The following is a 24,313-nucleotide window of genomic DNA, read 5'->3' as shown; positions in this document are numbered from 1 at the left end:
CCATAAGAGACTCTTAATCTCACAAAACAAACTGAGGGTTGCCAGGAGGAGGGGGGCAGGGAGAGGGTGGTGAGGTTATGGACATTGGGGAGGGTATGTGCTATGGTGAGTGCTGTGAAGTGCATAAAATTGGTGATTCACAGACCTGTACCCCTGGGGCTAATAATACATTATATGTTAATTAAAAAAAAGGTAGGTCTTCAAAGGATGAAGGAGGAAACTCTTTTTAATATAACGTTAAGTGGGAAAACCAGATATAAAACTTAAATATGATATCGCTATCTTATGTACATATGCAAATAGCAACTATCAAAAGATAAAAAACAGCTATTTCAGATGGTAGGATGACAGGTTCTATTTCTCATATTTTCTAAAATAAACACACATTGTCTTTCTAATTAGCATAAAACAATACTGTCATTATTGTTCAGTTTCTGCTGTCTGCATCCCAGCACAGCTACACTGAACAAAACAAAATGATCTCATTAGGGACCCATTTTCCTTGGAAGGTGGAAGAATGGGCAATTACAAATACTTACAGTTTATAACATCTGCACCCCTGGGAGGCTAATAGTTCAAGGTTGTAAGTATGTAAACAATCATGTTGTGTAAAGAAGAGACTGAAGAATAGCCTCGCAGTCCCCTGTGCCTAGCCGAGTGCCAGTGCTCCCATCATTTGATGACGACCCGAGTGGTGCTGTTAGAATTGAGGCACCTCAGGCGGGGCAAAATTCACCCCCATGGGGGCATGTCACTGAGGGTCAGACTGCCGGTGGCTTCCCCTTGGTGAGGATCAGATAGAAGGACACTCAGGACACTCCTTCTCCCTTGTTGTTATACTGCAATTTTTATCAGAATAAAACATTTCCCTACTATTTCCTAGTACACACACACACACACACACACAATATGTAAACATTATGTATATATGTACATATACAATATGTATATATATTATGTATATATGTATATATACATATGTATATTCAGATATCTATATATATCTGAATCCATGAGTCTAGGACATAAAGGAAATTAGATCTGGTGTCTTAAGTGGCAGCCCCAGGGAGGCCCACGCTGCAGAGAGGCTGGTGTAGGCTTGGTGAACTATAACCTGCATAGTTGTGTTGCTGTATTTTATCAGTGAGTATGTGGCTGATGTCTTTGCATTTAGTTGTAGTGAATGATAGGATTTGCTTACTGAGCATTGCTCAGTCACAATTCCTCCTTTTCCATGAACTAAATGAGACCCACCAGTGACTTGACTAAGGTCACACAGCTGGTGCTTAATAGAGCCAGTCTTGCTGAAATTCATCTTTGCAATTAGGTGAGAATGGAAACTGCACATGCCGTCATTTTGCACCCCCAGCTTGAGCAACCACGCTGCATTCTGCAGCGTTATTAAAACCTAAGGTTGATGATGGTCCTATCTCTTTAAAAAAAAAAAAAAAAAAAAGGCTGCTGGAGGGGGTTGGGGGGGAGGTGTTGCTGCTGACTGCGGCATAGGCATCCAGTCCGCCAGACTCAGTGCGGCTGCTGCGGTGGCAGTCACGCTGGAGCCTGCTGATGTGACAAAAGGAAAACAAAGGCGCCCAGACGGACGCTGCCAGCTACCGGTAAGTATCTGAGGATCCAGCTAGGTAACCAACGGGATGGGGAAAAGGAAGACGCTTATGGAGATCGGCAGGCCCGCGGTTTGATTGGTTATTCAAGTACTCTGAGAGCTGGGCTGGAACCAGGTCGCTCGGTCACTGCCGTTTTTTGGAGATCATTGACCACTTTCCTAAGAGACCCGCCTTCCGTAGACGATACAGAATCTTCTGTAACGTGCCCTGCCGCTGTGAGTAATGGGTTCTTCTACAAAATGTGCAGTTTGGGCTGGCAGCGTGCGGGTTTGTGGGTGAGGCGCTGGCTGCAGTGTTACTAGAGAGATCCCCGGTGGTCGAGATGCTCACGCCACCCGGCTTTGTCATTGTAATTTCCATCCTGGGCTGCAGGGTTTGGTCACAATGAGTCTATTGCTGTAATACTCCGTGTGGGGTGAAGAGCCCTGTTGAATAAGAAAGTGGGATTCTCCTAGTGGCTTCTAGTTTAAGGTATGGTGATTGTCCTCATTTCAAACAGCATTCCCTGAAATGAGTCCACATATTATAGTTATCTTATACAGTGATATTTGAAAATCTTGCTTTTAGTTTAAAGCCTTTTACTTCGTTATTCAATTTTATTCTAATAAGTGATCATTACATTCTTAGAAAGAGTATTCCAGTTTTAACAACGAGAATCTCTGTCTTGTTCTTTTTCTTAAAACAAGGTTAAAACATCAGTAAAGACTGCTGAATTGGTTTCTAACATCCTTATTGTTTTGGTTTTAATTTTATCCTGCTCTGTAAGTAAAAGTGAATGCAGGTTAATTCCATGTGTTTCCTAAGCATTAGCTGCCCTGAAGTTACATGGAAAGGAAGCTCTTTATTTCTCTACTACCGCAAATGAAAGTAATTGACATTTACATTTTATTTGTCATGTGGGAAGTGACTCTCCTATACCGTTTTTTAAAACTACTCATTGATAACCAGGTACATAGCAGGTTAATGCATGATTTTACTGTCCCAGTGGTTTTGCTTATGACTAACCAGCTTTCTTTCCTTAACCCTGATGCAAAGTCTTACTTCACCCTTTCCTTGTCTTCTCTGGCTTTTGGGCTGGTCAATTTCCCCCTTCCTTTCTCTGGAGATTAAGTCTCCTTCTGCCTCCCTTTCAAACATACCAAGCCGGATGTTCCATATCCCCATCTTTTCCTTGTACCTTACTTGGTTTGTAAGATCCTTTCCATGATTAAGATGTTTTCTATTCTTCCCATGGTAGGAAGAAAAGCCCAATCATAGCTTTTTGAGACCAAGGTTTGCTTACATCAGAAACATCTAGTGTAATGTTGCTTGATGCTGGATTTGAGAAGCTTTAGGTTCTCATCTCACTTAGCTCTGCCACATCTTAGTCTGCAACCACTGAAAACTCAGTTTGACTTCTGTGAGTCTCAGTTGCTTCCTCTGCTAGAGATGTTGGCAGTTACTGCCATGGGGTTGGAATGCGGTAATGCAAATTAGGGCACCAGCCCAGACCTTGGCACAATGTTGCTGTTTAGCAGGAGTTTGGATTTTCCCATTGGGTCTCCCCACCTTCCTATGTCCCCATCCATGGCGAAGAAGGTTAAAGTGGTTTCTCATACCAGGAATTCTGAAATGATCATTTGATCAAGTGCGTCTTAACCAGCTCTGATTAAATATAAAACATATATTCAGTACTTGCTAAGGCTCTCTTACATATAAAAGTAACGCTGTTTCCATGTTGCCACAAGAATGCTCTATTGGAGAAGGGAAAGCCAACTCTCTGCACAGCTCCTACTAAATCCTTTGTGATGGCACAAGCAATGATATTGACTGTCCTACCATGAGTTCAAGCGAGGACCGCTAAATGTGATTGATGCAAAGGGTGCCAAATTGGAAACCAGGACAATTCCCATTGCTATTCTGATCTTGGACGACCTGGGGGAGCAATTTGTTTTCGTACTGCCAATTCTGTTACTATTTTAATTTCTATTTTATGTGCTTTTCTCCTTTCTCCTCGCCACATTTTCTTTCCTTAGATTCTACACTTAGCACATCGTGTCTGACTTTAACACTTAGCAGGGAGCCACTGTGCCAGTGCCTAAGGGGGAACATGATGAAATTGGAAGAAGCACTGGGTGGGAATTGAGGGTGTGGCGTTAGCTCCGCCTTGGCTTCTCTTTGCACTAACTGGAAAGTCACTAACTTCCTCTCTGAGTAAGAGGTATGAGGTAGATACTCCTTAAGTTTCTTTTGAGTGCTGGGTACATAATTAATATAGCCCGTCTCTGGGGTACCCTTGGTTTATAAAATTATTTTGTCAAATAATGCGCTTTCAAACCCGTTGTCTGTTGTCATTTCCCACAACAGTCTCGCGGAATAGGCGACGCCATTTTGCAGATTATAAAATGTAAAATTAAGAAATTTTAAATTTAAATTTTAAATTTTAAATTTAAGAAATGTTAAATTAAGAAAGAGGAAGCACCAGCTATTTCTTATTCGTAAAAAGGGGAGGTTGAGGAGATGATATCCAAGTTCGTTTTTCTTGCTGAACGTCAGTGAGTCCTCAGACTGAACTCCCTGAGCTCTGGTCCCTGTGCCTCAGTGTCCTCTCTCATGGCGCTTAGATTTTATGGTGAGAAAAAACCCACGCCACCCCGGTTCTTGCTCTTGGAAGAGGGCATCTATGGTCTAGCTAAAGTAATGTTGCACCTAGACAAATGTTTGATTTAAATATTCTGCTCTGGATTAGCAAATTAGAAAATGTGGGCTCTGTAATCTGCATATCTCTTTTCATGTGTCCTAAAACTATAACTTTTTTTTTTTTAAAGTCAGACACCCAAATAATATTATGGGTGATCACTTGAACTTATTTCATTTAGGTAGTTAGTGCTAGAAAGGCATATGTATTTGAGTTTCTCAGATATCTGTAATTTGTGCACTAATTTACATAGTAGTAAAGATTTAGCGCTTTCTCCTTGTTTTTAATGCAACAACAAATTTAATCACTAAAAGAAGTTGTGATAAGGTTACCAGATAAATTACAGGAAATATTGCATAAAATAAACATATACTAAGAAATTTTTGTTATTTATTTGAAATTCAAACTTAGCTAGGCATATTTTTATTTGCTAAATCTAGCAACCCTATAGAAACAGAACTTTAATTGATAAATTAGATAATCATTTACTTTGAGCATGAAGATAATAATTTGTTAGGTTTTTAAGCTTAAAACATAAACTAAATCCAACTTTTATCAGTTTTTCATCATAGACAAACATCTCTCTAGTGTTATGTATCGATGCTTTTATTAATTTATTAAATGTTTAAGCTAAGTGAGCATTTTAAGAAAATCCTGACCCTGAAGATTGTATTATGTCCAACACATCTCATATTCCCCAGAGGCTTTGCTAATGAAAGAAAAAAAATACCGAAGATTTTAAGTGTATTTGTTTGGAGTCAGATAAACTTGGTTTTAAAAACTGACTGTACATCATACTAGCCCTGATTCTTTACCTCTTGGAAACTTAGTTTTTTCCTTCTTAAATGCGACTGATCATAGGTTAATAATCCCCGCCTCAGAGAGCAGATGACAGGTAAGTAAAGACTCTACACGGCTTCCTATGGCAGGTTCCCCAACGAAAAGGTGGTTTTTAAGTGAATGAGTGAATATTCTTTTTCCCTTCAAAAAGCCAGATGATAATGTTAGACAGGTAATATGAAATGAGATGTATTTCAATCATATGATCTATTTCTCATCTGTTATTCTTTTTTGAGATTTATAGTTCATATATCATATAATTCATCTATGGGTCTCTCATTTTTGTGTAAAGTGTAATCTTTGAAGCAAAATTGAGCTTTTAAAGGTCAACCCAAGACTCTGAGGAGCTCCTATTCCAGTTCTAGCCCTCCCCAAGCCCGGGCCGTAGACAAGGAGTTCTGGTAGTTGACAAGACTGAAAGCAGAGGCGCCATCAATTCGATCCAAGATATGCTATAGAAGTATGTGTCTTTTTATTACCTGGAAATTGGCCAAGGTGACTCAATTATTCAATCTTTATTGATATCTTCTGTATCCATGGCTCTGAATCTGACCGAGTAGGAGAGTCAAAGATGAACTAGACAATGCTGAAGGGTGTTCAGCAAAGTAGAGGAGGAAGATTTGTATAACACAGAGGAGATTTGGAATACTGAGGGAATATTGTATTTTTCTTATTAAATCTGAAATATAATATCTTCTACATTTTTACGTGGAAGTCTTTAATTGAACACGTAAGTACACATGCACACATGTACAGCCAACCCGTTAAGTATCACTCATCTTTAACTTTATTTTTGATGCTGTACAAAGTGCATCTATGTGCCTCTTCAATTACAGGGGTGCATAGTTGGGGTCAAATAAGGGTGTAGTGATCATGACCTTTTCTACGACAGATTGTGCCAATACAGTTGTCATTATCGACATTCGCAATTCTTGCTGTGTCTTAATGTCTTAATTTTGCTTTATTGATTTATAAGGTGAATTAATCTGACTTCTCCATTTTAAGGTCTTTGCTGACTCATGTTCTGTTCTGACATTAAGGAGGGCAAGACAATTTTTCTGAGGGTAATTCCAGTGGAGGCTTTCTGTGGGCCCAAAGTCTGTCTGTACTTGGCTCCCTGTTGTCATAATGTTAGGGACTTTCAAGGGTAAATTTTACTACATGCCAAAGGATTTAGCTACCTATGAGAAAATAATGTTGATTTTTAAATCCCATTTGTAGACGAATGTGTATACCATATTCAGGAGATTGCTACAGGCAAATTGGGCTTGATTCAAACAAAAGCTATGAGGATGGGTAAAGCTGCAGAGGCTGGTGTCTGAGCATCCTGCCATCACGGAGAACAGTGGAAGGGGGGAGAGGTCACCCATGACATCCTTGCTCCCCGCAGGCCACGGGCCCCTTCCTCCCCTGCTATGTGGAGGGGTTTTACTACTTTTAAGTCTCTGCAGAAAGCATGTAGTTCTGCAATTTAATGGACACACAAACCAAAGAGAAGGGATGCCATATTGAACATAACATATTAGGGGGAGCTCCTGATTATATTTTTATCTCAACTCCGCAGGAAAGACCTTTCTTTTCACTCCCCTGTGTGGACGGGCAGGTGTGTGTTCTAGTTCCTGGGACATTTCTTCTGTCCTCTTTCTTTCTGGTGAAGTCTATTTTCTTCCGCCTTAGAGATCCCCTCATCTTCCCATGCTCCTCCCTGCCTACCTACAGAAGGACTGCTTTTGGCGGAGGGGACATCACAGCTTATTTACACAAGCATCTTGGTTGACACCCTGAGTCTCTGGACTGTTTCTGTTTCAAGTACCGTAACTCAAAGAGAGTTTCTGCTCAGTGAGTAAGTGGAGCTGGCACATTTCTTTCCTACTCCTTAAATGAGATCATATTTGGTGCCAAATTCACCCGCTGTGGGGAAAACCCAGGTTGCCAAAATAGGGTATTTTTGCTGGGCAGGCAAAGAGGTCATTGAATGGCACACTGTTCCTATATTAGCCACGGGCAGCGGCTTCAGGGTTCCAAGCCAAATGAACGGATTCCACCGCAGGCTGGGATGGATGTCCAAACCCCGTTCTGGGATAGCCCGTATAGAGCACTGATTGTTTGGGCTCCCTGTGCCTGGGCAGGGACCTGAATAAGTGGGCAGAGAGGATCACGAATGAGTTTCATGTCACTTCATGTATTAAAGAATATTATGTGAACACGATGAGTGATATTGAATGTTTGCAAAAATATCTGCGGTTTATTAAGTACTTGTAGACATTGTTCGTGGTGGTCTTTATGATGAATCCATATCCAGATGAGTCAGGCTAGCCTTGTTTCACAGATGAGGCTGGAGACCTTATGTGACTCTCCAATCGTGGTCTTCATCGTGCCACACTGCCCTGGACGTGATATGGTGGAAGCAGCTTTCTTCCCTTTGGGGGAAGGTATTGGGAGAGAAGGAAATAATATTTGAGCGCTATGTTGTGTGAGGTGAAGAAGGCAAGAGATACAAGTCAAAGAACCTAGGTTTAAGTCTCTGCATGGGATGTCACTTGATTTTCTGAACCCCGATTTCCTTATTCATGAAACAAGATTATCCATTTCCTACCGAATTACCAGGTTGAACTAATATAATATCTATGGAATCACTTGAACAAATTAAAAACACTGAAACTCTACAAGATAACCCAACTATATTGCTTTATAATTTTATTATCACTAACATTTCAACTGTATACAAAATTTAGGATATACTGATTTTCTTGGCTATGTTAATGAACTACATTAACAAAACATTATCATAAAAGCAGTAAAAAATACCAGACTTTATCATATCATGATTAATCTGGTTGTCTTGAGGAACTGACTTAAATATATTTGTATAGATACTTTGCTCACATTTTTTATATTTTAAATTGCATTAGACTGCTGTTCAATCTTGATTAATACCACAAAAAAGACTACTAGCTTTTCTCATCCCTGCAGTGTCCTCGTTGAGGATTTATAAAAGTAAATATGTGATATACTGAAGCACTCAAAAAATGGATGCATTATCAGATTAAGATTTCTGTACAAGAGAAGCATTAAACATATGAGGTAAAAAATCCTATATAATGTTAATCTTACAATCAGTAAGGAACAAAAAGCATTTCTGTAGTTTAAAATAATGAATGTGAAATAGAACTAAATATATAATTAATTACAAGCACAGATGGGTTCATATAGCTGCATATTTAAAATGTGAAATTTTGGCACACCAAGAAATAGATGTTTGTTGAATTGAATAAAGATGTGTGTGTGTGTTTGTGTGCGTGTGTTGTGTGTGTGTGTGTATGTGTTCATGCACGCACAATCATAAATAGGGAATAAAAAAGACACTTTTTTAAAAAAGATTTTATTTATTTGAGGGAGAGTGAGAGAGAGCACACAAGTGGGGGAAGAGCAAAGGGAGAGGGAAAAGCAGACCCCCGACCTCCCCGCCGCCCCCACCGCCATGCCAACCCCATGAGAAGGGAGCCCAACGCAGGACTGGATCCCAGGACTCCAGGATCATGACCTGCCTGAAGCAGACATTTAACCAACTGAGCCACTCAGGTGTCCCAAAAAAAGACATTTTAATATTTCTTTTGCCTGTATATTTTGATCTTGGATTATACAAAGTCATCAGGAGAATAAAGAAAAGATTATGAGATAAATGCTTTGTGAATGCTCGTGGGCTCCATACATTTCAATGTCATTATATGAGAAGCAGTCTGGTTTATTGGAGAGACCACTTCAACTGAGGGTCTAGGGCTTGTGGCAGAACTGTGTCACTTACTCACTGTGACCTTGTCACGCCCCAGTGTCCCCAAGAGACACTGTGAAGGTATGCACAGTCTCTCCCCTTCAACATTGCCACGGCAGAGCTATATATTACAAAGATTAATGTCTTTGTAAACTAACATTTACAATGTTTGCCATAGAGCAGCCCTGGGGACTTTCTTCACCTTGTGCCCTTCTACATCCCCTTGTGGCTTGGGCACATACTATAGCTTTTTTGAGCTTCAATCTTGTAGTCTGTAAAATGGAGAAACTATCTGGACTACCTTTTTCTTTTTTTTAAGATTTTATTTACTTATTTATTTATTTGAGAGAGAACATGAGTGGGGGAGAGTCAGAGGGAGAAGCAGAGTCCCTGCTGAGCAGGAAGCCCAGTGCGGGGCTTGATCATAGGACTCCAGGAGCATGACCTGAGCAGAAGACAGTCGCTTAGCCCACTGAGCCACCCAGGCGCCCTGGCCTACCTCTTTTATCAAGTGGTCTTGAGGATAACATGACACCATATATGGAATAGTAAAGGACTACAGAAATGTAAGGAACTATCATTTAAATACCACAGGCATGATTTCTGATTGACTAAGAAGGGCTTAAAGGTACCATGTGGATCCTTGCAACCCTGAGGAATACTTTGGAATGCTTGGGGAGTTGGTTCTCGCAGAGTGTTTCACAAGGTGGAGGACACATGCCCTGAAAACAGAGGGGATGGTTGGTGTTTAGGAAAGGAGAAGATGCTACCCCTCCTCCCCCACAAAAAAAGAGATTATGTAGTGAGGATATGACCCCTTTTAAAAATCCTTTTTCTACTTGTCTCATCTCCCTCCTCTTCTCTTCTTCTCCCTCCCTCCTTTTGTTAAAAAACCTCATTACCTAGACTTTATTTTTCCCTCTGTACCTCATTCTTAATGAGTAGCTATTATAATCATAAATGAAAGCAATGAAAGACTATTTTAAGCAAGAATGTCATTATATACTCTTCATTTTATAAACTTATTTTCAACATTATCCCAGGTCTGAGACACAATTTATAAGTACAAATTTAATTTTTATTATTTTCAAATGGAAATACTGTGCATACAAAAGAAAAATATAAATTAGAATCCTTTGCCTACATTTTTTAAGGTTTTTAAAAAAATTTTCAAGAGTTTTTTATGTATTCTGGACAGAAACTTTTGTCAGTTATATGTGTGGCAAATATGTTCTCCTGATTTTTGTAGCTTGTCTTAGGTGAGCAGAAGCTCTTAATTTTAATGTGGTTTGACTGTAATCATCTTTTGTCTTATGATTAGTGGCTTCTATTTGTTCTTTAATGAATTTTTTACTCTGAGGTCATAAAGATACTGTGTTATGCTTCTTTCTAAAAACCTTAAGGTTTGCTTTTCTCACTTATGTCTGCCTTGGATATTTGTGCACTTTGGGAGGTACAGATCCATTTGGTTTCTATGTAGATGACTTCTTGTCCCAGTAGCATTTTCTGAATGGTCCGCTTTCCCCACCAAATTCTACAAACACCTCTGTCACGCATCAAGTTCCTATGAATGTACCGCTCTGTTGCTAAGCTTTTTATTCTGATTGTTCGTGTGTGAATGCCCTACTAACTTAGTTATAATAGTTTTACATTAAGATTCAATATCGAGGAAAGCAAGTCTTTCTACTTGCTGTTCTGAAAGAGTGTCTTTTTAAAGAAATTCTTGTTCCTTTGTTCTTCCATAAAATTCTAAGCATCGACCTGTCAAGTTTTATTTTAAAAACTCCCTGGGAGTTCTTTTGAATGAGAAGATCAGTTTGAGGAGAGTTGCCATTTCATTGATACGGAGGCTTCCTTTTCATCATGTTCATTATCTCTGTTTTTAAAAAGAACCTTTTTAATGTTTTTTGTTCAAGTTTATAGATTTTTCTTCCTAAACGTTATATAAAAGTTTTTTCTTTATAACTATTCCAAGGTAACTCATATTCTTTCCAGCTATTATAAATGGCTATCATTTAAAAGAGCACCTTTAAAAAAAAATTCTTGCAAGTATGTAGAAATGCAATTGAACTTGTATCAGTAATCTTGATACACTTTATTATGAAGTCTAACTTTTTTTAATATTCCATCTGTGAATAGTGACATTTTGTTCCTCTCTTGCTCCCCTCACTCCTTATCCTTCTCCCCCTTTTACTGTCTTGCACTGGCTGGCGTCTCCAGTAAAACATGGACTGGAAACGAAGATAGGAAAATATGTCTGCCCTTTAGTGAAGTTATCAACTTTGCATCGACTAAAAGTTTTTTGTTTCCTTTTCCTTTAAAAAATTTTTTCTTGTCGGGGCACCTGGGTGGCTCAGTGGGTTAAAGGCTCTGCCTTCGGCTCAGGTCATGATCCCACAGTCCTGGGATCGAGCCCCACATTGGGCTCTCTGCTCCGCGGAAAGCCTGCTTACCCCTCTCTCTCTCTGTCTGCCTCTGCCTACTTGTGATCTCTGTCTGTCAAATAAATAAATAAAATCTTAAAAAAATTTTTTTTTGTCATTAATGGGTATAGAATTTTGTCCTCTGATAAATCCAATCAATTTGATCATAAGTTATTATGTTTATTACACACTGCTGGATGCAGTTTGCTAATTATGTATTTTGAATTTTTGCATCCATGATCACGAGTGAGACTGGCCAGGAATTTTGCTTTTTCATATTGTCCCAATTTGGTGTCGATCATTTAATTTGGAAATGTTATCAGCCTCATGAAATTACTTGGACATACTGTCTGTTTTATGTTCTCTGGGAGAATCTGTAAGATCTTAAGGTTAGTTGTTTAGTGGACATTTGGTATAGCTCACCAGTGAAACTGGCCAGCCTTGTGCTTTCTCTGTGAGGGGATTTTCAATATCAGTGATTCAATCTGTTTAATGGGATGGACTTAGTTTTTGAATTAATTTTTGTACTTTATATTTTTCCAGGAATTTGTCCATTTCCAAAATTTTAACATTCATTACCTGAAAGGCTTTATAATCTCTTATCTTTTTAATTTCTGATGCATCTAATGTTTCACTTTCAGCATTCTCCTTGTGTGGGTAATTTTGCTTTTATCTTGATGAGCGTTGCCAGGAATTTGCCATTGTGTCTTTTTAAAGAGCTCTGCTGGGGCAGCTGGGTGGCTTAGTAGGTTAAGTGTCTGTCTTTAGCTCAGGTCATGATCCCAGTGTCCCGCATGGGGCTCCCTCCTCATTGGGGAGTCTGCTTCTCCCTCTTTCTCTGCCCCTCCCCACTGCTCGTGGTTTCTTGGGCTCTCTCTCAAATAAATAAAATCTTAAAAAAAATAAAGAACTCTGCTGATAATTACCTCTCTGTCTTTGCTTTCCATTTCATTAATTCTGCTCTCATCATTATTTCCTATTTTTGGGGGGTTTATCCCATTACCTTTTTTCTAAATTCTTGAAGTGGATATTTAATTTTCAATCTTCCATCTTTCTAAATGAAATCATTAAAGGCTGTAAGTGTCTTCAAACATTTCCTAACCCTCTTTTTCATGGAAAGTGAGCAGGGCAAAGACTCAAAGATTCTGTAGGCACTTGGATCTGACCAGAATTTCTAAAGATTCCTTTTACTCATTTTATTTATCTTTAGAGTTACCCTCTATTTGTGGCCCTTGTTATTGGGTTTCCATTTATGTTGTGAATAGAGAGTTTCCTTTCATAATACATTTATTTAAGGTAGAGACTTAATTAAGGAAAAATATTAAGTAATGATCAAATAGGTGGTACACAAATAGGCCAAAGATCCCCAAAATAGTGTGTTGTATCTCAAATATGAACAAAATCAAGATGGTGACTCATCAGTGACTGGTGTTGGGGAAACTGGTGGTCCAGGCAGCACACTGTCTTCTCTCATCCTTGCACGTATACAATGGTTAATCACGGCAGTAAGTTCCTTTTTTCTCTTTTTATTAATTTTTAAAATTTGGGTATAGTTGACACACAATATTTTATTAGTTTCAGGTGTAGAACATAGTGATTCAACAAGTCTAGACATTGTGCTCTGTTCACCACAAATAGAGCTCCCATCTGCCATCCTATGATGCTGTTACAGTATCATCAAGCATATTACCTATGTTGTACCTTTTCCCAGGGGGTAATTTCAGAACAGTTGGAGAAGAAGACAAGTCCTGGGGAGATGCACATGCCTCCCAGGGGCAAAGGGAGAGGGAGAAGCAGATTCCCCGTTGAACACGTACAAATGTTCCAGTGTCCAAAAGGGAATAATAGTTTTTAGAATTCTAAACTGTGGGTTAGATGTTAATTATAGAAGTGATATTAAAACTGAAGATTGTATTACTAGAGAGAATTAAGGAGCTGTTAGAGAAGGTCACAGTTATCCTTAGGATCCAGCATGGGATCATCAAGAATATGTCATGTCATATTAATACACTTTCCCCTTTGACAAAATTTTTAGAACAACAGCTCCATGGAGGGATCAGGAGAAAACTATATCTTGGCCTTGGTGATATATTGGGCAAAGTCATTGTATCCTGTTAACACTGAGAGACATATATATGTTTGATGATAGCACTTTCATTAGGGCTCAGAGTTAAGTAGGAAAAACTATTCAAAGATTGTTTTTGTGATGAATGTATCATTGTCCATCTCTAGGAAGGTCATAATAGTTTGCCACAGGTTTCTACATTGTGCAGCAATTTTATCAAACATGCCAGGTGATGTAAAGCTAATTAATGGTATAGATTTCAGAGTCCGATTTTTAAAAGATATTGGCAAACTGGAATTAGAGATGGAAACCCATTGAGTGAAGTTAATAAGCATGAACATGCAGTGTTCCCCTGAAATCAATGCTTCTGTTTCTCTCTAATGCTCCCACAGAAGCAGAATATCATGAGCAGAGAAACTGTGCAGGCTGAAGGCAAAGCCTGGAGGGTCTCCATTCAAGTGTAACTAATTCCAGATTTTCCTTGGAATTTCACCTTTTTTCATAAATGTTTATGTAAAACCTGTGTCTGTTGTATGATACATTTATGTTTTATGGTTATACTTAAAACAACATTTTAATTGACAAAATATTTTTTATTTAAAAGACATTGGATTAATTCCTACTCTCAGAATTGTTATTTATTTATTTATTTATTTATAAATATATAAAAAAATAAATATAAACATATTTATTTATTTATTTCACACACACACACACACACACACACACAGATCACAATCAGGGGGAGGAGCAGAAGGAGAGGGAGAAGCAGACACCATACTGAGCAGGGAGCCTGATGTGGGGCTAGATCCCAGGATCCTGGGATCGTGACCACACTTAAAGGCAGATGCTTAACCGACTGAGCCACCCAGGCACCCCCTACCTTCAGAACTGCTTATGAGTTAGATCACAGAACGAATCAGAATTTTAAAGGTGTTGCTTGTCTGGAATCATAGAATTTTTCAGGTGTTAGTAACTTTTTTTTTTTTTAAGATTTTATTTATTTGACAGAGAGAGATCACAAGTAGATGGAGAAGCAGGCAGAGAGAGAGAGAGAGAGAGAGAGAACCAGGCTCCCTGCTGAGCAGAGAGCCCGACGTGGGGACTCGATCCCAGGACCCTGAGATCATGACCTGAGCCGAAGGCAGCGGCTTAACCCACTGAGCCACCCAGGCGCCCATGGTGTTAGTAACTTATAACACTTATTCCAACCCCTTGTTTTATAGATGAAGAAATTGATTCTATTTAATACACATAACTTCTCTTAATCTGAACATTTCAAATTGAAGAGTCTAATTTTTGAAATCCATTGTCATATATGTCTTTCATCTTCATGCTATATAATTTCTTATTTTAATTTTAATTTTTTAATCATAAATTTAAATCTAGAATTTAATTCTTGATACATGGCAATCAAATTTCATTATATATGATTTTATATGAAAGAATAATTAAGATTTTGGATTGGTTTGTTTCAATTAATCTCACTGCTGATGTCTGGTAATATTTTTATTTTAGCAGGTTACTGGGGAAGTGTTTTCAGGGAATAGTTTACAGTGAGTTTTGAGTTATTTTTCTGGGTTTTCATGAAGTCAAGAATCTCTAGTGTTATAAGTCTAGCTTAGATTACCATCTCTAAATTACATTTGTCAGCAGGGAAGTATTGTAGGCTAACACAAGGAGAATAGGAATTCAGCAGCTTATTTTGCATTTTCCAGTTTTTCATTTCCTCGTTGAGTGAGCTTGAACATAGTTCCTCACCTTCCTGCATCCAAGTGTTAAGTTTCTTTAACATACTAGCAATTCTGCCTCTCTTGTTCTGTCCACTTTAAAGAACCATTTAAGTGTGGTGCTAAGAGAATACCTTGAAAATTATCAAGTATTTACACACATGAGAGTTGTATGAATGGGTAGAAAATTCAATCTCATGTGTCCCTCTGACTTATCACTGTTGCCAAAGTCTATCCTTTATCTTTCTAGTTTTTTCTTAAAATGTTAGACTGTTGGCAGTCACCAGTGACTACTGGGAATATTACTTAGAAAAAAAAAAAAAGAAGAAGAAAAAGACTTTCACAATCAGAGAAAGACAATTATCATATGATCTCCCTGATATGAGGAAGTTGAGAGGCAACATAGGGGGTTTGGGGGGTAGGAAAAGAATAAATGGAACAAGATGGGATCGGGAGGGAGACAAACCATAAGAGACTCTTAATCTCACAAAAAAACGAGGGTTGCAGTGGGGGGGAGGGGGTAGGGAGAGGATGGTGGGGGTTATGGACATTGGGGACCGTGTGTGCTATGGTGAGTGCTGTGAAGTGTGTAAACCTGGTGATTCACAGATCTGTACGCCTGGGCCTAATAATACATTATATGTTAATAAAAAAAAGAAAAAAGAAAAAGACTTTCAGATAGACACATTTTCTTTTCTTTTTCTGGTATAGATGTTTTGCTTTCTAATGAGTTATATCATCTGTAAAGTTGTACCTTTGGATTTAAAGTTATTGTTTCTGAAAAAAGGCACATCATGTGAAGTACGTATTTCACCTGAAAGAAGCCAGGGAAATAGAGAAATGAGAAGAAATGCATGGGGAGTGAGAACATGAAACTAAATTAAGTAGACATGTTTTTTATTTATAGTGTCCGCCATGTGTAGTTATACATGTGCGCTTGTTGGTTGTGAGGTGAAGGATAAATGCCACGCCATTTGGCAGGGCTGTAGTGCAACCAGCAGTTTATAATTAGAAAGTCGCTGGAAGTAAGAACCATGGCTGCCTTCCACGAGGAATTACATTTTCAGTGCATTTACTCTGAGTACTTCTCCCAACTCCCTCCCTGAACCTTCCTTGATTTTTCTTTCAGGATCCAAAAGTGATGTGGCAATGCACGTATCGCCAGAGCAAGAAGAAAGGCTCTTGCCAGTGAATGTTTTACATCCGCTGAGATGAGGGTGAGAAACACGGAGCCCAAGAGCTTCTACAACATTTCTCCTCACCACCTTCAAAAAGAAGTACAGGAGATTCACAGATGAAAATAGCTTTTTTTTCTGCTGTGGAGGAAAACCCCAAACCATTATCTTCTCAATACTATTTTACCTTAAAAACTTCTGTGGGTGTCCAGATCGGAAGGCATAACCCAGGGAGGCAACCACTTTTAGACTGGAGAGTCTTACCTGAAGGAACACACCAAAACACAGCAATGCTTCTGAGCATCAGATGATGAATGGACACTGAGGGAAATACAGGCTTCTCGCCCGCCAGGCAGAGCTCAGTGTGGAGTACATGTTTAAAGGAAACACAAATGAAAGACTTTGAAGACAGAAAAATAGTTTCATGATTTTCACAGACACATATGCCAGAAGTGATGATGGAGACCAAGGATAATAGGTAAATGGGTTAATGTTTTAAATTACAACAATTTGCACTGATTTTTTTTTAAGGCTTATTGGGTTTTCCCAAATGAAACATAGATAGGCAAAAATAGATGAAAACTTTCTAGAGATAAAAGTGAGTCAACTGTAGATACTTCAGCTGTAACATGGAATTATGTCTGTAACAATTCAAGCCAAGGGTTGAAAATCATTCCTTATCTTTGTCCAGATGGTTTTTGGATTTTTTGTCTTCTGGTGTGGGTGCTGTAATGGGCAGTTGATTAGATGCACCTCATTTTCTCTTTCCTCAAGTGTATATGTAGTGCTTCTTACTGGCCATGTGATTATTTGGAAAATATTAAATAAAAAACTGTGAAATACCTAAAATTGTATCAAATAACTTGGGAAAGGAGAGAGATAGAGAGAGCAGTCTGCATTTACTTTGTCATCTTTGGTAAAAACAAAGTTCACTCCTTCCCTCAAATTTAGTTGCTATTTTATAAGGACATATACACGCTTGAGGACTTATGTAAAAATAGAACATTTACAATTATCCCTTAGATTTCTATGTGTTCTTTTTTCTTAAGGATCTAACAAAACACTCTTCCATTGATTTGGAATGTTGTATTCAAACAGTACTCTTAATAAATAAAATTTTAGTACCATTAAAGACCAGATAAGCCTTCTCATCTTATAACCTAATGATATCAATAGATGAAAAGACTTTTCAAATTTGGCTTCAAACTGGAAAAAAAAAAAAGTATTTGTTTTTCTCTTCCAAAAATTTCCAAAATAAAAATTTTAAAATGTTTTATTCATTAGCTGGTGGATATAAGTATAACTTTTTCAGTGGAACTTGCTTCCTAGCAAATGAGGATTACTTTAGTGATTGCTTCTTCTTCTTTTTTTTTTTTTTTGATTGCTTCTTATTTAAATACATGAATGCATGCAAATGTTGAGGCTACTTAGAGGATTTGGTCTTTATTTGCCAATTAGAATAATTGACCATTTTCTGTATTTTCTAGTATAAGAAGAAGGCATGTAAGGTATCTAAGTTAACATTATTGATGCTAAATTGTTTAAATATGTGTAGAACATCCTTAGGTAGCACCATACCTGCCATCTCACAGTGTTTCTGAAGATTTTTCTTTTTTACCTGTTTAAAGTGCTTCAATATAATGCCTTCTCAGTTGTGAAAGTAGATGTTTTTCAAACTAAAGGTGAATTCATTTTCATACAACTTGGCAGACTGATTTGTTAAACATACTACCGTTTATAAGTTTATTTTAAAGAACAGTGTTTATGTAGTTGAATCAATGGTGTCAGTAAATATAACTCTTCAACAATCAGGATCGATGTTAAGCATCCAACAGATGTTGAAAAAAACCAACGGATTCTATTGCCTTTGCCATCAGCGGCTGATAAATTCTATTTATAGCTAAAAAAAAAAGTATATTAACTTTGGGTGTATCTTTGCAGATTATGTAGGCTTTGGTACTGTAGAATTTTCTCAGAACTGATGTGTTTATTTTACTTAAAGCTTATTTACTCATTTACTTAAAACCAGAATGTCAGTGACTGGATATACCAAGTGTGTGACTACACAGAGTGGAGTACATGGGCTGAGGGTCAAAATATCCATCTTAACACCAGTTTTGTAAGTACACACTTTTAGTAAGGCTTTTAAAACCTGTCTTATTAGGACCACAAATCTATTAAGCCTGATTGCTTTCTTGTTCCCGGGGCAAGATGATAATTTTTAAAGCTGAAAAGGATCCAGTCTGGGCTTATTGAGCTTTGGGGCATTGTATCCCGAGTTCCTGGGGGTGCATGCATGTGGTGGGGGCTCATGCAGTCGTGGCATCAACAACTCAGGCCCTTCCTAGGGTACTGACTTTATGTAAATGTTTTGCCAAAGGAAGTTAGATTGTCTATCTAATAAATATTATCAAGTGTTATGCTCATGTAAAGGGAAATGTATTATTGGATATACCATCTGGATAGTTAAACTGAAAATTGAGACTTAATCTCACCTGTTGAAGGCTGCTGAGGGATTGGTTCTCTCTCATTGGCCATCAGGAAGAGTCTGGAGCTTCATATGTGCCAGTGTAGAAGCAGAATCCAGGATATGGGAGGGTTTGGGGAAATTGTCCCGTACGATGCCTAGGAAACAGTTCTAGTTAGAGTGTGCTAAGGAGCTTCGCAGATCTGGTATTGATTCAGGCTGGTGGTGATGCCTGAGATAATTTCTTACCGGTTTTGTTTGACAGATAAGAAAACTGAAAGTATGTGACTCGCTCAAACTCACAGGGCTAGTTAAAGAAAAAATTTTTCTGGCACTTGTTAAAATGGTAAGCAAGACTTCCTTCAGGACCTTTGCAAGAGGTGTCAAGAGCATTGCAACAGGGGAGAGAGATTGGGCTCAAATCTGAATACAGCAAAGGCAACTGGGGATTTATAGCCTATGAGCAGAGTGAGGGGAAAATTAGTAAGAGGAGATATCCAGTGTAAGGGCATTCTGGCTAACCTAACTTGACAGAATTCTTCCTGAAGGCAGTCCAGGGTGATCAGGTATCAGGGTATTTGGTTAAATATTGAGGGTAATCAGATATTAAGGGTACAGAGATTTTTTACTAAACCGATTTAGCAGTTTTCTTGTTAAGAGACAGAACCCAAGGGCAAGGCCTCACAGAAAAGAGGGCTCAGAGGCGCCTTCTAAAGTTTAGTCATGGAGAGAGTCCAGGTTCAAGCTAGTTCAAGCCTAGTGTGACAGGACTTGCCTCTCCCATCCTCCTCCAGGGTCTCCCCAATGTGTCTGGCTCTGCATCTAAGCTGGGGATTACAGGGGAGCACTTTAGTTAGGATCCTCCAAATAAACCTCTGCTCTTAAAATCATGCACATCTTAAAAAGATGTATTGAGATTTATTATGTGCCAGGTACTGGGAATAACATCAGGGAATGAAACAGATTTAGATACTGACTTTTGTGAATCTTATATTCTAGCAGGGAAAAACAGAAAACAAATAATAAATGTAATACATAATTGAATTATATGGTATCTTACATGATGGAACCAAAGGAATGGTAGGCCAAGAAAAGGAGGTGGGAGTCTGACGGGGTTGTACAGAACGTGTGTCACAATTTTAAATAGGAAGGTCAGGACAGACTTCACAGAGAAGATGAAATCTGAGCAAACACTTGAAGGAGGGGAAGGAATAGTCATAATCATATAGGGGAAGAATGTTCCAGACAGGGGAACCCATGCAAAGCTCCTAGGTGGGAGTTGCCTGGCGTGTTCCAAGACTAAGGAGGTGATGGGCATGCTGGAATGAAGTGAGTAAAGGCAGAGTTGATGGTGATGAATGTCAACAACCTCATTAGGATGGGTGTTGTGCCATTTTCCCAAAAACAATCAATTCCCTAATTCTCCAGCTGACACTAACTGCCAAGAATTAGCACAGACCCTAGAAGTTAAGGGCTCAGTCCTGCAAGACTGCCCCACTTGAGGGGCCAGACATAGATGGGATCTCCAGGCAACCCAACTACAAATTCAGGGATTCCCATGATCCCTTTCCTCAGGTTCAATAATTCACCCGAACAACTCAGAACTTAGATAGTGCTTTACTCACAATTACAGTTTATTGTAAAGGATATGATTCAGTAACAGACATTTGGAAGAGATGCATGGGGCAAGACTTGGGGACAGTGGGTGTGCAGAATTTCCATGCCCTCTTATTGCTTTGATGTGTTCACCAATGGGGTGAACTTAGCCTTGTTGTTTCAGAGTTTTTTTGAAGTTTGATTCTGTAGGCACACTCGATTAAATCATCGGTGATTGAGGGGCACCTGGGTGGCTCAATGGGTTAAAGCCTCTGCCTTAGGCTCAGGTCATGATCTCAGGGTCCTGGGATCGAGCCCCGCATCAGGCTCTCTGCTCGGCGGGAAGCCTGCTTCCCCCTCTCTCTCTGCCTGCCCCTCTGCCTACTTGTGATCTCTCTCTCTCTCTCTCTGTCAAATAAATAAATAAAATCTTTAAAAAAAAAAAAAACATCAGTGATTGAACTCAATCTCCAGCCCCTCTCCCTTCGCTGGAGTCAGGGGGTACAGCTGAAAGCTCCAAACCTCTAATTGCGTGATTGGTTCCTCCACCTCTAACCACTGATCTTGAAGCGACTTGGGAGCCCTGCCCTGATTATCTCATCAGTATACAAAAGATGCCACTGTCCTCAGGAAATTTAAAAGCTCTGTGTCAGGCCTAGAAGATAAAGACCAAATATGTATTTTCTATGACAGCCCACTAGGAATAAGAAAGATTCAGATGGGAAAGCAAAGTCCAGTCTTCAGGAGAGCAGGCAAATAAGCTGAGTCCAAGTGTATGACACTAAGCCCAGACAGGGAAGATCAAGTAGGCAGTAGAGGGCCAGGAAAACAAGCCAGAACTTGTACTACTCATGAGGGGCAGGAGTGGATTCAGGCTTCAAGCCACGGGTCTAATGGCAGTGACCCAGAACCAGAGCCAGGCGATTGGTGTCCAGAGAAAGAACAAGTGGATTAACAATTATGCCACACCTCCTTAGTTTCAGTAGTTCGTGAGTATAAATAAGGTCAGTTAATATTTACATCTGTATTTCCACAGCTCTAAGCCTTCACCTGCTGGACAAGTCCTTAACCCTCAAGCCCCACTAGGCTGCTTAAATTCTTCCCCAGCTATTTCTGGGATTCCTCAAGGTGGTGACATCTTATATGGGCTCAGGGATGAATTTGTTCATGTTCTTTCCTCTTGAGCTTCTCAGTCAAGGGGACTTGTCAAGTCCTGTATAGCTGGGGTTTCTGTAAGACATTATTCCCTGCACCCAGTGGACACCTTGAACCCCAAAACAACTCTGAAACTTGGGGAGAGGACAGTAAGGGGAGATGAATGGCTTTGCCCGAATCCTGTGCTGAGTTTGTTTTTTAGGAGGGAAGCAGTACTTCATGGACTTAGTCTTATTCCTTGTTTCATAAACATTGTGCCTGAGTTTCTGTCCTTAGAGGCTTAAAACCAGTCCCTTATATATGGGTAGAGAGGGGAGGATGAGTCCTGTCCTGCCTCTTCTGCACCGTCTCTCTCTCTCCTCACCTCTCTTTAGATACCTCTGCATCCAAACAAAACAAACTCAGAACAAATATCTTTCCACCTCCTTTCAGGGAAAACAAATTGTGTAATGGAAAGAGTAGCAACGTTTGAACCAGATATATTTGGTTTGAATCTCAGCTTTGCTATTTACTAGTTATGTGGCTTTGAATAGGTTACTTTTTCTTAATATGGGGATCATAATGCCTACAGTAATGTTGGGTTAGAGATCATGAATGTAAAACACTTTGCATAGTAGTTGACCCAGAATGCCTAAGAAAAGGTAACACTTGTTATAATGACTTCTGTTAAATAGTAAAAATTCAACTAATTTAAAAATTCAAATTGGCTTTGTTAAATGATTCATGAGTTAGGCAGCATCTCTTCCAGCAAATAGAAAGGAGGTCCATTAGGCTGTATGAAACGAAAGGTTTTTAAAGGCAGAGAGGGAGTGGAAAAAAAGGAAATTATTAGCTAAGAATGTATTGTTTGAGGCAAGGTCACTCTCCTAAGGGGAACAGAAAGGGTCTATCAGTATATTTTCTAGTTCTGACCAGGAAATTCCATGTTGACTGGTTAAAGGTTACATTCTGGGGGAGAGTGAAACTGCAGTTGGGTTAGGTATTACGTCTTGGTTTGCGATGTGATGCCCTTAACATAAGTGACTCCATTTTGGGCTTGATGTTTTCTTTTCAACAGTCTCTTATCCAAAAACTAGCACTAAGTCTAGCCATCAGTAATGGCTTCCACCACCACTCGGGTGTTACAAGGGTGGTGCTGCCTACCACCACCCCAGCTAACGAGCAGCTGTAAACCAGACTGTCTTACTCCTCTTGGTTGGTTATGGGGATTTTGCTTCCGACCACTATCATCCCCTGAATGTGTCCATGTGTGCCAGTATCTGGCTATCCAATAGGAAGCACAAGGTACAAAGGGAGCAGCTGGGGGGAATCCTGGTGAACATCACATAGTATCTTTAGGGAAAGAGGCATCAAAAGGCAGCAGGGTGATTTGGGACAGTTGGTGGTCCTCACCAAGTGGTAATGAAAAGGCCAACTTGGTTTCCCACCATGGGCTCTGCAGCAATGTCCATTTTCCTGATTCCTGAGGGAGGGAAAACTCAGTCTGCATGTGTGATTCTAAGCCCTTCAGTGGAGTATTCACAGCAGGTGACTCACCATTGCTGTCAGCTTCATAGCACTCAGAAATCCATCTTCAGTGACCAAGGGAAGGGATTTGGTGAGAGAAGGAGGATGAATGCTTTGGGTTATTTGTTGGCCAATCAGGTATGCTGCTGCTTTTCAGAGTAGCAAATCTGATTCACTTTCTCTTTCATGCTCTGAACTGGCAGCTGTGCTGTGGTGAGTGGTCTATAGACAGGGTCCCCACGACTACTTAGGATAAGCCAAGGGCTTACATGCAAAGGTGAAAAGGGATGAGAAATTGCTGAGGAATCTGGCAGCTAAGGCACTGTTACCTCCCAAGACCTGAGGGACTAGGGTAGAAATAATTGCTGAATCTTGAAGGACAAAGCATCATATCTTGGAGCAACATCTCTTGGAAAGGGTAGTGACCTTTGGTTGAAAGACACAGTCAGGCCGTGGTGAGGCTGTGTGATGGGTGTTGGGGGAACAAATTCTTTGACAGCATTCTCATCCCTCACTTCCACCCTCTGTTGGGTCTCCTGTTGGTCAACTCAGCCTACAGTAAAAGCGCCCTGAGGCCCCATTGATGCAGTCTGAGGTAAGCAAGGTGGAGAGAGGACGTAAGGGGCGGAGCAATATTTAGTATATGTGGAGAGAAGCCTGGGCTTTCACCTTCTTCACCCATGATTGGCAGAAATCCCATGCCTGGCCTTGGTGCCGCTTCACCTCCTTTAAAAATATATTATCACGAAAACTTTTAGGCATGCATAGAAGTAGAAGAAACCATTACAATGAATACCCATAAAATTAAATACTTATTGAAATTCTGATGAATTTGTTCATACCCCTCTTTCTCTTCACTTCAGCATGTTGAAGCAAATCCTACACTATTTTGTGGTGGTCATGGTGGCCCTGGGGGGGTTTGCTGTACGGTGGCATTTTTCCAACTACTGGGGTCCCCCTGAAGGAGCCCTGAAGGCTTCTCCACTCCCAACAGCTGTGTGTTGAAGGAGGGAGCTCTGTGTGTGGTACCAGAGGAAGTTCACTGCCATCACCCAAAGCTATCGAAAGGGAGAAGGGGGAGCGGTAACACAGTAGTAATACATTCATTATATAACATTTATAGGTACTGGAATCATTACCCCTTAAACACTCATTGGGAAGGTCCTCTTCACTGAAAAACCAGCTAATAGGTTTTTCTTGAGAAGAATGTAAGGTTACTTTACTACCCAGTATGAAACATTAGGGTTTTAGATGATCTCATTTATTGACTCTCCCAAGAGGG

The 24,313-nt window shown here is 39.6% G+C and overlaps 1 protein-coding gene across 3 annotated transcripts in view; it reads left to right on the top strand.

Annotated features, from left to right (window-relative positions):
- Positions 1 to 1,516: 1,516 nt before the first annotated feature.
- Positions 1,517 to 24,313, top strand: part of SACS (sacsin molecular chaperone) — an 88,572-nt gene continuing 65,775 nt past the window's right edge. For 2 of the 3 annotated variants that reach the window (XM_032838261.1, XM_032838258.1), the window contains exons 1-2: positions 1,517 to 1,616; positions 16,262 to 16,785. In XM_032838261.1, coding sequence (XP_032694152.1) covers positions 16,751 to 16,785 — 35 coding nt within the window. In that variant the 5' untranslated portion in view covers positions 1,517 to 1,616; positions 16,262 to 16,750. Of the gene's footprint in view, positions 1,617 to 1,769; positions 1,841 to 16,261; positions 16,786 to 24,313 lie in introns of those variants that run through there. The other variant, XM_032838259.1, reaches the window with a different exon arrangement.

Source organism: Lontra canadensis, unplaced genomic scaffold (genome assembly GCF_010015895.1).
Source record: "Lontra canadensis isolate GAN:19392208 unplaced genomic scaffold, GSC_riverotter_1.0 scaffold103, whole genome shotgun sequence".
Taxonomy (NCBI): domain Eukaryota; kingdom Metazoa; phylum Chordata; class Mammalia; order Carnivora; family Mustelidae; genus Lontra; species Lontra canadensis.
Note: the sequence above shows the minus strand (reverse complement) of the source record. Positions and strands in the feature narration are given on the sequence as shown.